Source organism: Vulpes lagopus, chromosome 17, assembly GCF_018345385.1.
Source record: "Vulpes lagopus strain Blue_001 chromosome 17, ASM1834538v1, whole genome shotgun sequence".
NCBI lineage: Eukaryota > Metazoa > Chordata > Mammalia > Carnivora > Canidae > Vulpes > Vulpes lagopus.
In genome coordinates this window covers 28,748,378-28,761,543 of record NC_054840.1, presented here as the reverse complement: position 1 = coordinate 28,761,543, position 13,166 = coordinate 28,748,378, and the positions used below count along the sequence as shown (strand labels likewise).

The 13,166-nt window shown below is 38.5% G+C and overlaps 1 protein-coding gene across 1 annotated transcript in view; it reads right to left on the bottom strand.

Annotated features, from left to right (window-relative positions):
- Positions 1 to 10,046, bottom strand: part of PEX5L (peroxisomal biogenesis factor 5 like) — a 228,969-nt gene extending 218,923 nt beyond the window's left edge. The window contains exon 1 of the mRNA XM_041732035.1: positions 9,684 to 10,046. Within this exon, the coding sequence (XP_041587969.1) occupies positions 9,684 to 9,704 (21 nt within the window). The 5' untranslated portion in view covers positions 9,705 to 10,046. The remainder of the gene's footprint in view (positions 1 to 9,683) is intronic.
- Positions 10,047 to 13,166: the final 3,120 nt, after the last annotated feature.

Sequence of the window (13,166 nt, the reverse complement as noted above, 5' to 3'; positions counted from 1 at the left end):
TTTTCTGTGAAGATAGCAGTGCGGTCTGCACTAGCCTAGCTTGAGGTTTGACTGAGCCTGTGTCCTACCTGTTGCCTGGTCTCTCCATCTTAAGCCTACTTCTAGAAATCTGTGAGTGCCCCAATGTACTTTTTTTTTAAAGAAACATTGTTAAAACCTTTTTATTTTGAAAAAAAATCTAGCCTACAGAAAAATTGCATGTATAGAACAATGGACTCCCATAATACCCTTTCAAGTTTACCAATTTTTAACATTTTGATGTATTTTCCTTCCTCTCTCTCTTTCTGTCTCTGTTTCTCTCTGTCTTCCCTCTCATGCTCACTCATTTTCTCTCTATATATGTAATTATATTATACATAGCATTATTTTCATTATTCCAAATCACTTGAGAATAGGTTACATACACTACACCCCCTTTCCCCTTCATACTGCATCATATATGTCCTATAAACAAGGGTATTCTCTTACATAGCCATAGTTTAGTTATCAAATTCAGGAAACACAACATTAATGTTAATCTAGTTTCCCAGGCTATATTCAAGTTTCAGTTATGCCAACAGTGTGCTCTACAACAATTTTCTTTCTCAGTCCAAGATCCAATCCAGGATCATATGTTGCATTTCATTGTCCTGTTAAGTCTTCTCTTATTGTGTAAAATCTCAGTTTTCCTTTGTTTTTCAAGACATTGACACTTTCAAAAACATAATCTGTTTACTTTATCCTTCATTTGGGTTTATCTGAGATTTTCTTTTGATTAGATTTAAATTGTGCATTCTCAGCAGTAATATTACATGAGTGATGTTGTGTCCTTCTCAGGACATCACATCCAGAGATGGGCATGCAGATGGTTACTATATTGGTGATGTTGATCTTGATGACTTAATTAGGGTGTTGTCTAATTTCTCCATTGAAAAGTTATTATTTTTCTCTTATAATTTAGATGGTTAATATATATTTTTTACAATATTTTATTTATTTATTTTGAGAGAGAGAGCACATGGTGGGGGAGAGGAGCAGAGGGAGAGGGAGAGAGAATCCTAAGCAGGCTCCATGCTCAGTGCAGGGCCCAATGTGGGGTTCAATCTCACCACCCCAAGATCATGACCTGAGCCCAAATCAAGAGTCAGATGCTCAACTAACTGAGCCACCCAGGCAGCCCAAGATGGTTGATATTTTGATGTTTTATAAATACCCTGTTTCTCCTCAAACTGCCTCCTTCCTCAGATTTGGCATCCATTTATCATTTTTGCTTGAATCAATTTTTACTATGATGATGGCATAATGGTGATTTTTCTATTTTCATCATTCCTCCTATGTTCATTAATTGTCCAAATATACATTTAATGAATCCCCTTTCCACTTAAGTAAGCCAGAGTTGGTTCCCATTGCTTACAGCAAAGAAACCTGGGAATTGATTTACTTTTATATTTGGGGAGCTAGTTCCAAAAACCTATCAAACCGGTTCACTCAGATGCTCAATCTAGCCAGTCCAAGGAGAGACAGTGGGGAACGCTCTTAGGAAAAGAAATGAAACAACTTTTCATGGTGCTTCATTCCACTTTTAAAACAGACATACAGACCAGACCTTCTTGCACTGCCAGCCAAATGATTTCCAAACTGAATATATAAAATATCAAATAGTTATTCTAAAATTGAAAAGCAGGGGGATCCCTGGGTGGCTCAGTGGTTTAGGGCCTGCCTTTGGCCCAGGGCGCAATCCCGGGATCGAGTCCTGCATCGGGCTCCCGGCATGGAGTCTGCTGCTCCCTCTGCCTGTGTCTCTGCCTCTCTTTCTCTCTCTTTCTCTGTCTATCATGAATAAATAAATAAAATCTTTAAAAAAAATAAATAAGTAAAATTGAAAAGCAGTAAAATATCATTTTTTGTGACTAAACGCCAAACACCTAGATATTTAGGAATATCTAGCAGTTTATTATAATGCTTACTTTTCACTTAGATTTTTGTTTGCAATAAATATCAAAATAAAGAATGACAGTATAATAGAAATAGCACCCTGAGGTAAGGCAGGTTTCATTCCAGTGCTAGCTCTGCTAACTAACCTATGTGGGACTTTTTGAGCAAATCTCTTATTTTTCTGAACTTTAATTTCCTCATCTGTTAAATTAGATGGTTGAACAAAGCACTTTCAAGAGTCTTTCAAACTCAGGATTCTATGGCCTCAAAACTGAACATTAGTGTAATTGTTGGAGACATACGGAACTGTTAATCTAGAATATTCTAATGAGCACATTTGGATCCAAGATTATTCTGTTATAAAGTTTAGCAACTGTGAGATAACTCCCAAGTTATTCAGAGAAAAGAAACATCAGAGCAATTTAGAGAACAATTTATAGTCTAGAGAGGCTAAAGCAGTCTTAGGCTGTCTGAATAGATGTCTTTCTCAAAAGATAAATAGTCTCACAGCGCTTGACATTGGTCAGATCACATCTTGAGCAGTGTGTCTTGCTCAGAGGGCCATACTTTCACGGAGGCATTAAAACATCAAAAATGTCATTATGAAAAATGATTGAGGGAACTGGGCTGTTTATCTTGAAGAAGAAAAGATTTAATGAGATGAAGACATTATAATTCTCTAAATACTTGTTTATTTAAGAGGGATATAATAGGTTTTTTGTGTTTTCTCCAGACAGAAAAACTACAACCAGCTGGGTGGAGGTTATGGTATGGATAGAAGGAAGAAACTTTATTCAAACATACGTGTGATAGCTGCTCTTACCAGCCCCTCTGTCAGGGACATCATCATGTCTCTGCGACCTCAGAGACACCCAAGAATCAAACGTTTTGCTAGGGTTTCAGTGCAATAGATCAGGCCTTGTTCCCCATGTAGATGCGTTCACACCATTATTTCTCAAATGTTAATGTACACATAAATCTCTGGGTATCTTGAGAAATCCAGTTGCTGATTTAGTAGGTCTGGGGTGGGACCTGAGATTCTACCTTTCTAACAAGCTCCCAGGTGTTTCGTGTGCACATAATCACCTGCCCAATCAGATGTTACATCCTGACATGACCAAAGGATACGATTCAGTATAAGCATTTGTGTTACAATTAACACTCATGGGAAAAGAGGTAAAAATATATTTTGCAATTCTATCAGCTTCACCTTCTCATGATATTTAAATGTTTTCCTGTTTCTCATTTCCTTAAAGAGATTCCAGATTTTCTGACCTTTCACTATTTTTGATCACTCTGCATGATGGTACTGGCATGGCTCTTTCTACTTCTAGGTAACCAGGAAATATTCCCCTAGGACATGATGAATTTTGCTTATTTTAGGTCCTTACTTCATTCAGTTGACTGCAACCATTTTTGATAGGACAGACAGACATGCATACACAAACACATGTACCATCTCATGTTGCTTTGTATTGGATTTTGTTCACAGGCATGATGGTCTAGGAACTCTAGAGGCCTGTGTGTGCACAGGGACACTGTGCCCACCTTCAGCTCCCCCTTCCCTCTAGGTTTATATCTAACTCCAAATAGGCATCTTATTCAGTGGGAACTGGCTAATGTCTCCAGGGTCTTTTTATTATTATTGCCTTGAGGAAATTTTTATCTCACCCAGATGCCACACCAGTTTTAACCCTTAAGGATATACAGAACAATTGTAGCCTCTTCCTCCATAGTAACCCTTCAAACATTTACAGAGAGTCATTGTGGTGTCTTTGAGTCTTTACTTTCCAAGCTAAACATCCCCAGTTCCTTCAGTCATTACTCGTATGAATTATTCTATCATCCCAGTTGCTTTAAAAACTATATAATTTTTAAGAGGGTGTGTGGGAATGGGAATTTTGGGCTTGCTGGATAAATTTCTGGCATCACAACACCAATCGTCTCTTGGAATCTTCATGGCTTATAGGTCACCATCTGGCAGTCTATTTGGAAAAAAAAAAGTTTTCACTATACCAAGTCCCACTTGTAGGGTTTTTCTGTTTTGCTTGTTTTTGGATTTTTTTTTTTAGAGGTATCAATGCATAAGCAGGAGTTTGGGGGAGTTCTGTATGTACCATCAATGCAAACTTTCCCACCTGGCTCAGGCCCCATTTCAGAGCTGCTGGCAGGGTTCTCTGTGTTTCTGTTGCATGAAATGGTGGATAAGTAGCCTCTTCCTACATAAATGAGCTCATTATTTGTCATCTGTGCAATTTCTAACAGTGATTGTCTAAAAAATATACATAGGAATGATCAGTTTAGTAAAATCTCACATGAAGAATAATGATGGTCATTTATCTAATAGAATTTTAATAGGAGAAGTAGTACATTGGTACTAATAAATATCAGTCAAAAAGGACATAATAAGACAACATTGGCAGTGTGTTGTATTATACTCTTAGCTCTGAACAATCAGCAGTGATATGGATATTTAACCAATAGAATAAACTATCTTCCTGTAAATACTCTGTGTAATATGCTAATATATAAGATATAAAAATATTTATTAATGGAACGAAGAAAGAAGCTTTCCATTTGGTTTCCCTAGTAAAGTGACGGCATAGGTGAGCAGGGGTAGAAGTGGGTGAGATGGAGATGAAGGTCATTAGCAGAAATGTAACCCCTAATTCATAGAGCTCTAGTGGTCTTGGTCCCTGACGCATGGGTTATGTGCTATATAGTAAATAAATTCTGAATTATAAAAAGGTGATACATATTCAGAAACTTGGCAACCTCAATTCCCCTAGATGTGTCCGAACACTCAGATTAGATTTAAGTCTCTTAATAATGAAACATTAGGCTGGGGCTGACCTTTACTTTTACTGCAGGAAATGCATACTAGCTATTCTATAAGTATCAAGAAGTTAATTCTAGAATATAAAACCTTTAAACAGGGTAGGCTGGGTGGCTCAGTGGTTTAGAGCCGCCTTCAGCCCAGGGCCTGATCCTGGAGACCCAGAATCGAGTCCCACATCAGGCTCCCTGCATGGAGCCTGCTTCTCCCTCTGCCTGTGTCTCTGCCCCCCTCACCCCTGTGTCTCTCATGAATAAATAAATAAAATCTAAAAAAAAATAAAACCTTTAAACAGCTCTAGCTTATGCTTGTGTTGGCAACATGTGATCTCAATGAAAAGTGTAAAAAAGCAGACTGCCAGATGTTTTGACTACATTATACATCACATCTTAATGTTTCCTAGGTTGGCAGTTGTAATACTAGAGATTCAGGACTTTAAAATTAACAAGTTCTGTTCTAACCTTTTCTTAATCCTTACTTTAAAAATGTCTTATATTCAAAACATTCATATGCTGGAATTTTTTCTTTAAAACACGTGTGTTTAGGAAGAATGTTTATAAATCATAAAAAAATTCTAGGAGGAACATATTGTGTTTCTTGCAGTAAGTATATTATATAAACTATTGGCCTGTATGTCTGGGGAATGATATTTTCAGGTTAATTAAATATTCTGCAATATTATACCATAAGTATTATAATTTTTAAGTGTTAGGAGCTCAGTATTACTCTCATATCAAGCATGATTTGCTTGTAAATATATCAGAAGGCATTTCAAAATCTTGCTCGAGCTTGTGTCATAATTTTGAGCACCAGCTCCACTGTACATGAATTTCCTTCAGGAGGGTTCTAGTTAGTACCATTTCGGAAAATAAATTCATTCAGTAAATGAGCATTAATGCCGATTATCATTCATAATAAGACTTTGAGGAGGAGGGGCAGGTGCCATTTGAAATGGGAGTAGTGGAGAACACAGCAGCTACACCTGACCAAAACAACAAACTCCAGCCTCAGGCCAGCATTACCACATTCTCCTTAAAACATCTCCTCTACCAAAACTAATCTTCGAAGACACTCCTCTGAAAATGCAAATACCACTGCAAGGTGTGTGTGTGTGTGTGTGTGTGTGTAGTGTCCTAGTATTAATTGTATCTTTGTTAGCAAAAGGTTGATAAAGGAAATGACACAGGATAGAAAATGGTGGCATCAAGAAGAAAATGGATCTCTTAGAGAAGTGGAAATACCCATGACAAATATTACTTATTTTAAAGTTTTGTTTTAGGGCTACTATAACTACTGTTATAGATGTTGAAACAACATTTTATAATCTTATCTTGGATTGGCTTCTTATATTCGTTGTTTCCAGTGAACCTAAATGAATTCCCAGTGGCCAGATCTAATGTTTTAACATAATTCATGTTACTCAAGCTGCTTCCCTTCATGATGATTTTTTTTTAAAGCTAAGTAAAGTCATAAATAAAGACAAACACAAAATGCCTTTGGGGGAAGACAAATAAAATGTCTACTTTTAGAGCTGTTAATAATCTCACAATTTTTGTCACTTACATTTTCTTAAGTTAATATCTTTTGAAGCCAGAGAGTGTAGAATGTTTCCTCAGCCAGCTTAAATAAATTTTAAGTCTCATTTTGAATGCCCATAATGGAGATCAGTTAAAAATACAAGTAGATATTTTGTTTGATTGCTTTCTGAAATAACTTTCTTTTATAACAAAAAGCATTACTGAGGATGCTTCATTAAAAATAAAGAAACAAATCTTAGTTCAAAATTGAAATCACATTGCTCTATATTTATACTATCCCAGGAAAAAAAAATTTGGCTAAGGAAATATTCAGAGACACATAATTATTTTGCTCTAATTAGCATTGTTAATTCACATGCACATGTACAAACAAGCATTGCAGTGCAGAGCATACAGAGGTATTAAAGGGATTAAGACTACGGGTTATCTGATAGGAATAGAGAGTTTGGTGTGAACTGAATCTAAACTATATTTAATCGCCATTGGCCCCCTTGGTCAAAAGGGAAGAAAAAAAGTAAATCTAAAACAGTCACTAAAGAAACAACCTTTGCTTAAGTTGCTTGGGTGATAAATTCCCCTTGGAAATAAGTAGTGAGGCAGTTGGAAAACAGCACAACTCTGGGGCCCTGCTCCTAAGAAATATACCTGTGGCATTTACTACAAAACCAAGAAATCTATGCTGCTCTGCTCTGCTCTATATGTAATGGATGTCAAATTTTCAAATGAACTAGCAGAGTGTGTTTTAGAAAGTCTGTGGCTTCTACAGTGAATTCAGGTTCTATGGTAAACTGATGAATTAGCTAGATGTAAAAGGCTTAATAGACTTTATTTACAAAATCATTATGTTGTAAAAACAAAGGCACTACAAGGAGTTTAAAATAGACTATTTTTTAAGGCTTCTTGTGAACATCTTCCCCACTCCAGACTGCCGATTTAGAAAACATTTTATTTTAGAATCTCTTGGATACAGAAAAGAGAAGAATTAAAAGGCATAGCAAATGACTGCAAATATTTTGTTTCTCATTTTAAGGTATCAGCCAAGTAACACCAGTGTATCAAATGAACTCTCAAGTTGGCAGAAGTGTTAACAAATCTGCTCGGCCCTGGTCCACTTTACCAAATATGTATTCAGATTTTTAATAACAAATATTGTGGAATGTTTGGGCTATATATCTTCTCCTTCATGATTGCAGTTAGGTACACACAGGAGGACGATGTTATCTCTGATAAGGAAGGATTCTTTATTTAATCTAAACATATCAGCATAATGGAGATTTTGTCTATAGGCTATATATATTCTATTCTTTGGGAAAGAGACTGGGCTTTTCAAATGTAAGCAAATAACTGTATTATAAATCAGGCTATAACAGGCATTATTTCTGGGGGAGAGGAAATCCCACTGAGATGATCATATCATTTTATAGTTACTGAACTATTAAAGCCTTAGAAGTTTTATGTTTGACATTAATGGTCAATAGTAAACAGGAAAAAAAAAGTATTGTGCTCTGAAATGTTGACAAGCATATTGATTACAGTCTTTACTTAGTAACATTTTCAAGTTAAGCTTGGCAGCAAAGATTTGTGAGTTTTACTGCAAGCCATCATATTTGCCGTTATAGAAGTGCACAAGCAAAAAACATTAAAGTTGGAAGTATATGCAGAATCTTAGTTTTGTTTATTCTCTCAAAATAAAATGAAACCCTCAGACATTATTCTAGATGATCAAGTTTTAATAATATCCTTCCTTGAAATATTCAGAAAATTAGGTTACAATTGTTTTGGGGTGCCTGAATTTATTAGATTGTTGCTTTAATTCTTCATTCACAAAAACATATTTTAAACAAAAAAATAATGTAGAAAGTTTATGTAAATTGATTATGAATTTTGTGTGAATGAGCAATATTCTGAAGATTGACTCTATTCAGTAAAACCTTCCTATTTTAAGCCTGTAAAGAAACTGTTTAGGGACAATAAATAGATAGTATATAAAATCACAAGCATCATTCTTCGGTGCAAATGGAAACATAAAATTCTAGTTATAATCCTTTGTTAATTTTTTCAACAGTCATTGTTTGAATACTTCTTTGTTGCTAAACTTTCCAATTAATGTAGTTTTAATAAGAAACATGCAGACCACATCTATTATATATATCTAGAAATATACCTTAGTGACTAATTATTATCCATCAACTGTTATAGAGGCCCATTAATAATTTTCAAAACAGGATGGTGTCAGTAATATGGGAAATGCTTTTGGAATTCTGATAGTACTTATTTCTGATTCAGAAATCTTACAAGACTTATGAAATTGATTAATACCATTTTATATAAAAGTAAATTATAGTCTAAAAGAATTTCCTCACAGATTTAGAAAATAAATATTTGGTAATATTAAGTCGTAAATGCAATAACATATTTATCTATTTTCAATTGCTCCAAAGACATAGAAGCAAAATTGTCAATATTCACACGTTACACACTAGTGTGAAGACACCACATATGATGACTATATTTGATCATCTTTGGGATGGAAATGAAGCTCCAACATCAAACCTGATGACTACAGCATTTAGGAACAGCAAAAAAAAAAAAAAAAGAAAAGAAAAAGCTCAGTTCACACTTTAGGAAGCTGAGTTAGTATTTTGTTTTTTTCCCCCAAAGCGTACACCTGCTTTTATAAGGAAGAACCAACCATGTGAATGAGAACTGGAGTCAAGGTTAAAATAATTTTTCCCAAGAGAGTAGAGCGCATCTGAGGGAAGCAGAGGCTTAGCTCAGAGGAGCATTAATAACCAGAGGCAGCACCTCCCCTGAAAAACATTAGAGCCTCTTGGACATATGTTTGAAATTCAACCTCCCCAGTCATCCTGTGACTGTAGGGATAGGTGACAATGTCCCACTATCTCAAGAGGGGAAATACAGCACAGACCATTTTTAAAAAAACATCACTTTAGAAAATAATACAAAATAGGTAAAGTATTCTAACTGTCAAGAAACCTTTGCAGATGATTGAAGCAAAGCTTTGTCTTTCCAATTATTGTTTGCCCTTCAGCTGACATACATGCCGAGTTGCATCAATAGGATTACAACGGAAACAGAGTCATCTCCAGGTTTCCTCTGTTTGGATCCCTTGATCTTGTTTAAAGAAACAGGCTCTCGGGGAATGCACAGAAAACAAACTTTCCCGTGGAAGTTCCGAGGTCTCCCCCCCCCCTCCCACCCTCACAAACCTGCCTAGTTTTAGCCGTGGCACCGGACAGAAATGTCATGGTCATGTTGCACCACTTCACTTGTTGAATCGTGCGAAGGCAAGCGCTTGACCCCAGGAACTTAGGAACCACCTTGCTCTTGAATCACCCCCGAGATTTCTTGCCGGCTCGAAGGCAACGTCTTACCTGCATGTGTCCCTGGTACATTCTGCTTGGGCTTCTTCAGGGCTCCCGAGGCCGCCGGATGCTTTCCCCGCGTTTACTTGCCCACGGACGGAGGCGAGGAGGCGGCGGGCGCGCTGTGGTCAGGGAGCCCCGGGGCCGGGGCGGGGAGGCTCCGCGCGGCCCGGCCGCTCTGCGGGCTGCCGGGAGCTGTTCTCCGCTCGGGTGCTGAAAGCGGACTCGGGGAGCGCGCGGAGGAGCCGAGGAGCCCCGGCGGCCACGCTCAGCCGCAGGCGCAGGTCCTGCTCCGCCGGGCGCCTCTAGAACTCCCTGCTTCTCCACCCAACTCCTTCTCGCCTCCCGACGGGCTGCCTCATGCCTCTCTCACTCTCTTCGTCGCTAACCCCCTCCCCCTCCCAACCCTGACGTGAGCGCCCACACCAGCCGCCGCCGCAGCCGCCGAGCCGGGCGCGCGCCGCCCTCCCGGCCGCGTCCCTGCCGAGAGGCCGCGGGCCGGGCGCGCGCGCGCGTCCCCGGCGGACCCGGGAGCGCCCGGAGGCGGTGCGCGCTCGCGGCGGCCAAGTGCCCGCGGGCGGTGGTCGCGCAGGGCGTGCAGGTGCGGCCGCGGCCGCCACGGAGATGCCGGCAGCGGACGGTCAGAGGCGAGAAAGTGGGAGGAAAACGCTCGGTCTCTGCGGGGGCCATCGATACCGCCTGAGCCTGGCATCCACCAGGCATAATAGGCTGAGCGTGGGGGCTCCCGAAGAGTTTACTTCTGATTCAAAGTTACCTCCGTGCCATTCCGCGAACAAAGACTCCCCACTCACCCCGCCCTCCGTTCACTGCCGAGCATTGCACTTAAAGTCCCCGAACCCCAGGCCTTCCATGATTTTTCTCCCTAGCACTTAACATCATCCAACGTCCCGTATGTTTTACATATTTTATTTGTTGTCTGTCTCTAGATAGGCAACGTTATTTCCATGAGCCCAGGGATACTTGGGGAGAGGAGTGTATCTGATTTTGCACGGATGTATCAGAATAATATTGTACCTCCTGCCACAGGGTGGGTCCTCTAAAAATATTTGTTGAATGAATAGGTCGTTACTATAGAATATATAGGTAGAGTGCATTTAGATATGTCCCAAGTTAAAGAGACTGGATAGGGGGATCCCTGGGTGGCGCAGCGGTTTAGCGCCTGCCTTTGGCCCAGGGCGTGATCCTGGAGTCCCGGGATCGAGTCCCACATCCGGCTCCCTGCATGGAGCCTGTTTCTCCCTCTGCCTGTGTCTCTGCTTCTCTCTCTCTGTGTGTCTTTCATGAATAAATAAATAAAATCTTAAAAAAAAATAGAGACTGGATAGTTCCATAGTCTTCACGTTATAAATGTGTATACATATACACACACCATGTGCTAGCATAAATGTATATGATTACATAGCTTTGTTGGTAATAAGATCTCCATTTCACTACAACATGCCCTCCAGGGTATATACAACATGATACAATCCCCCCAATAGTGCGTATAGCATGGTATACATTTCAAAAAGTTAAAAAAGTATATCAGCTCCCTAGGAGCATAAATATATATCATATATAGCAATAATAAGGAAAGCAGTAGGAGAATGAATATAGTATCCAGAATGTTGGTAATATTGGGTGGAGAGAGGCGGGGAAAGAGATGGGGAAGCATTTTACATGAAGGTTAATTGTCAATGTCTTAGCTATTAGGTTGGCTGGTGATTTGAGGATATGTATTATTACTCTATAAAAATTGCTATATGACTAAATAAAACAGAACTATGCATGGACTAGTGAGGAAAGGGTGAAATGACTCAAAGAAATGATTAATCTAATTCAGTACATCCGTGGTCCTAAAACAACGGACTGACCATCCAACCAACCAACCACAAAATGAGCAAGACTTATAAAGGCAGGAGATATGGATTCCTATTAGATTTCACCAGTAGTTAACCTTGGAAAATTTCCTTTGCCCTCTTGAGATTTCAGCTTCTCCACATCCAACCCTTGCATAATAAATTCATTGTTTTATCCTGAAAATTGAGATATGTTCATAGAAAAACTGTAAGGTACCACCCATTTTTGTTTTATTGTCCTTTATAGGGCAGAGCACTGGAATAGGAGTCAGCAGGCAGAAGTGGTAATTCCATCTTACTACCTCACTGATCTTTTGAACAAGTCTACTAATTTTCTATTTTCTCAGTTTTGAAGTAAGGCAAATATCTGCTCAGCCTACTGCACAGGTCTGCTGAGGACTGAATGCATGCAAAGGGAGTTATAAATTATAAATCACCATATATGAGTATATACACAGACTTTTTTCCAGTCCAGAAAAGATGAGTGATCATTTCCTGAGATGTCAAGCTGTACAAATTTAAAAGAGGGGGAATGTTTATTGTGAAATGCTAGCATATTGGTATGAAAATCTTGGGGGAAATTCTACTGTTTGATTTGAAAGTGCTAGAATTCTATGAAGCAACAGTGGGGCCGAACTTTTCCAATCCACAATAAGCTTACCATTATCTAATGGCAGATTCAAGGAGCCATCAACCATAAAAGCATTGGGGCCAGCATGGCCACTATCTAGAGCTGAAGATAAAATTCAATTTATCATTTTTAAAACTTAAGTAACTCATTTAGTCGTTCCCTACATTCAGAAAATCCCAGGAATGAAAGTGCATCTGTGAAGACACCCCTGTCTTCATCTTTATTTATTAAGAACTTAGTACATGGGAGTGCTGTGCCAAGTGCTGAAATACGTTGTTGAATAATACAAGTGTGGTCTCTATCTTCATTGAACCCATAGTCCAGCTTCTGGACAGGAGTACATTTGACCACCCTAGAAAGATAAATTTATCTAGACTTTTCAAAAACAAACAAACAAACAAACAAACAAACCTTTACAGAGATTCCACAATTTCCCATTTCCCCTATTTAAAAGTTTATATCCAACCTCTTCTAGTCAAACATTTCCCCTCCAGTTTTGAACTTTAATCCTTTCTATAGCACAAATACTTCCTTCAAAGCCTATAAATAAAAGCTTTGTGAGCAAAACACATTTGGCTGACTATTAATTCAAATGTCAGTATCTTAAGATACTTTTGATTCACAGAACCATCTAGCAATTTATACATCTCATTTGGCTAGACCAAAAACTGCCATCCAAATCTAGCATTTTAGCTCAAGTAATATGGTGTTTTGTTGCAAAAAGAAACTTTTCATGTGCAAATAGATAGACGAATAGAAAAATCCATAGGATAAAACAGGTATGAACTGTATTCTGGTGAACCCTAAGGATCTTATGATACACATAACAAAAAGCTGAACCATAATATATTTGTAGAAATCTTTTTTGAAAATTGCAAATGGGTTGTTTTTAAAAGGAGAAAATGTGCATAACTTTCTCTATTATCTAACTTCAGTAATGGTGAGAAAGCATCTCTTTGTGTAATTTCTGTTCTCCCCAGGAAATCATTAAGGTAAACTGGC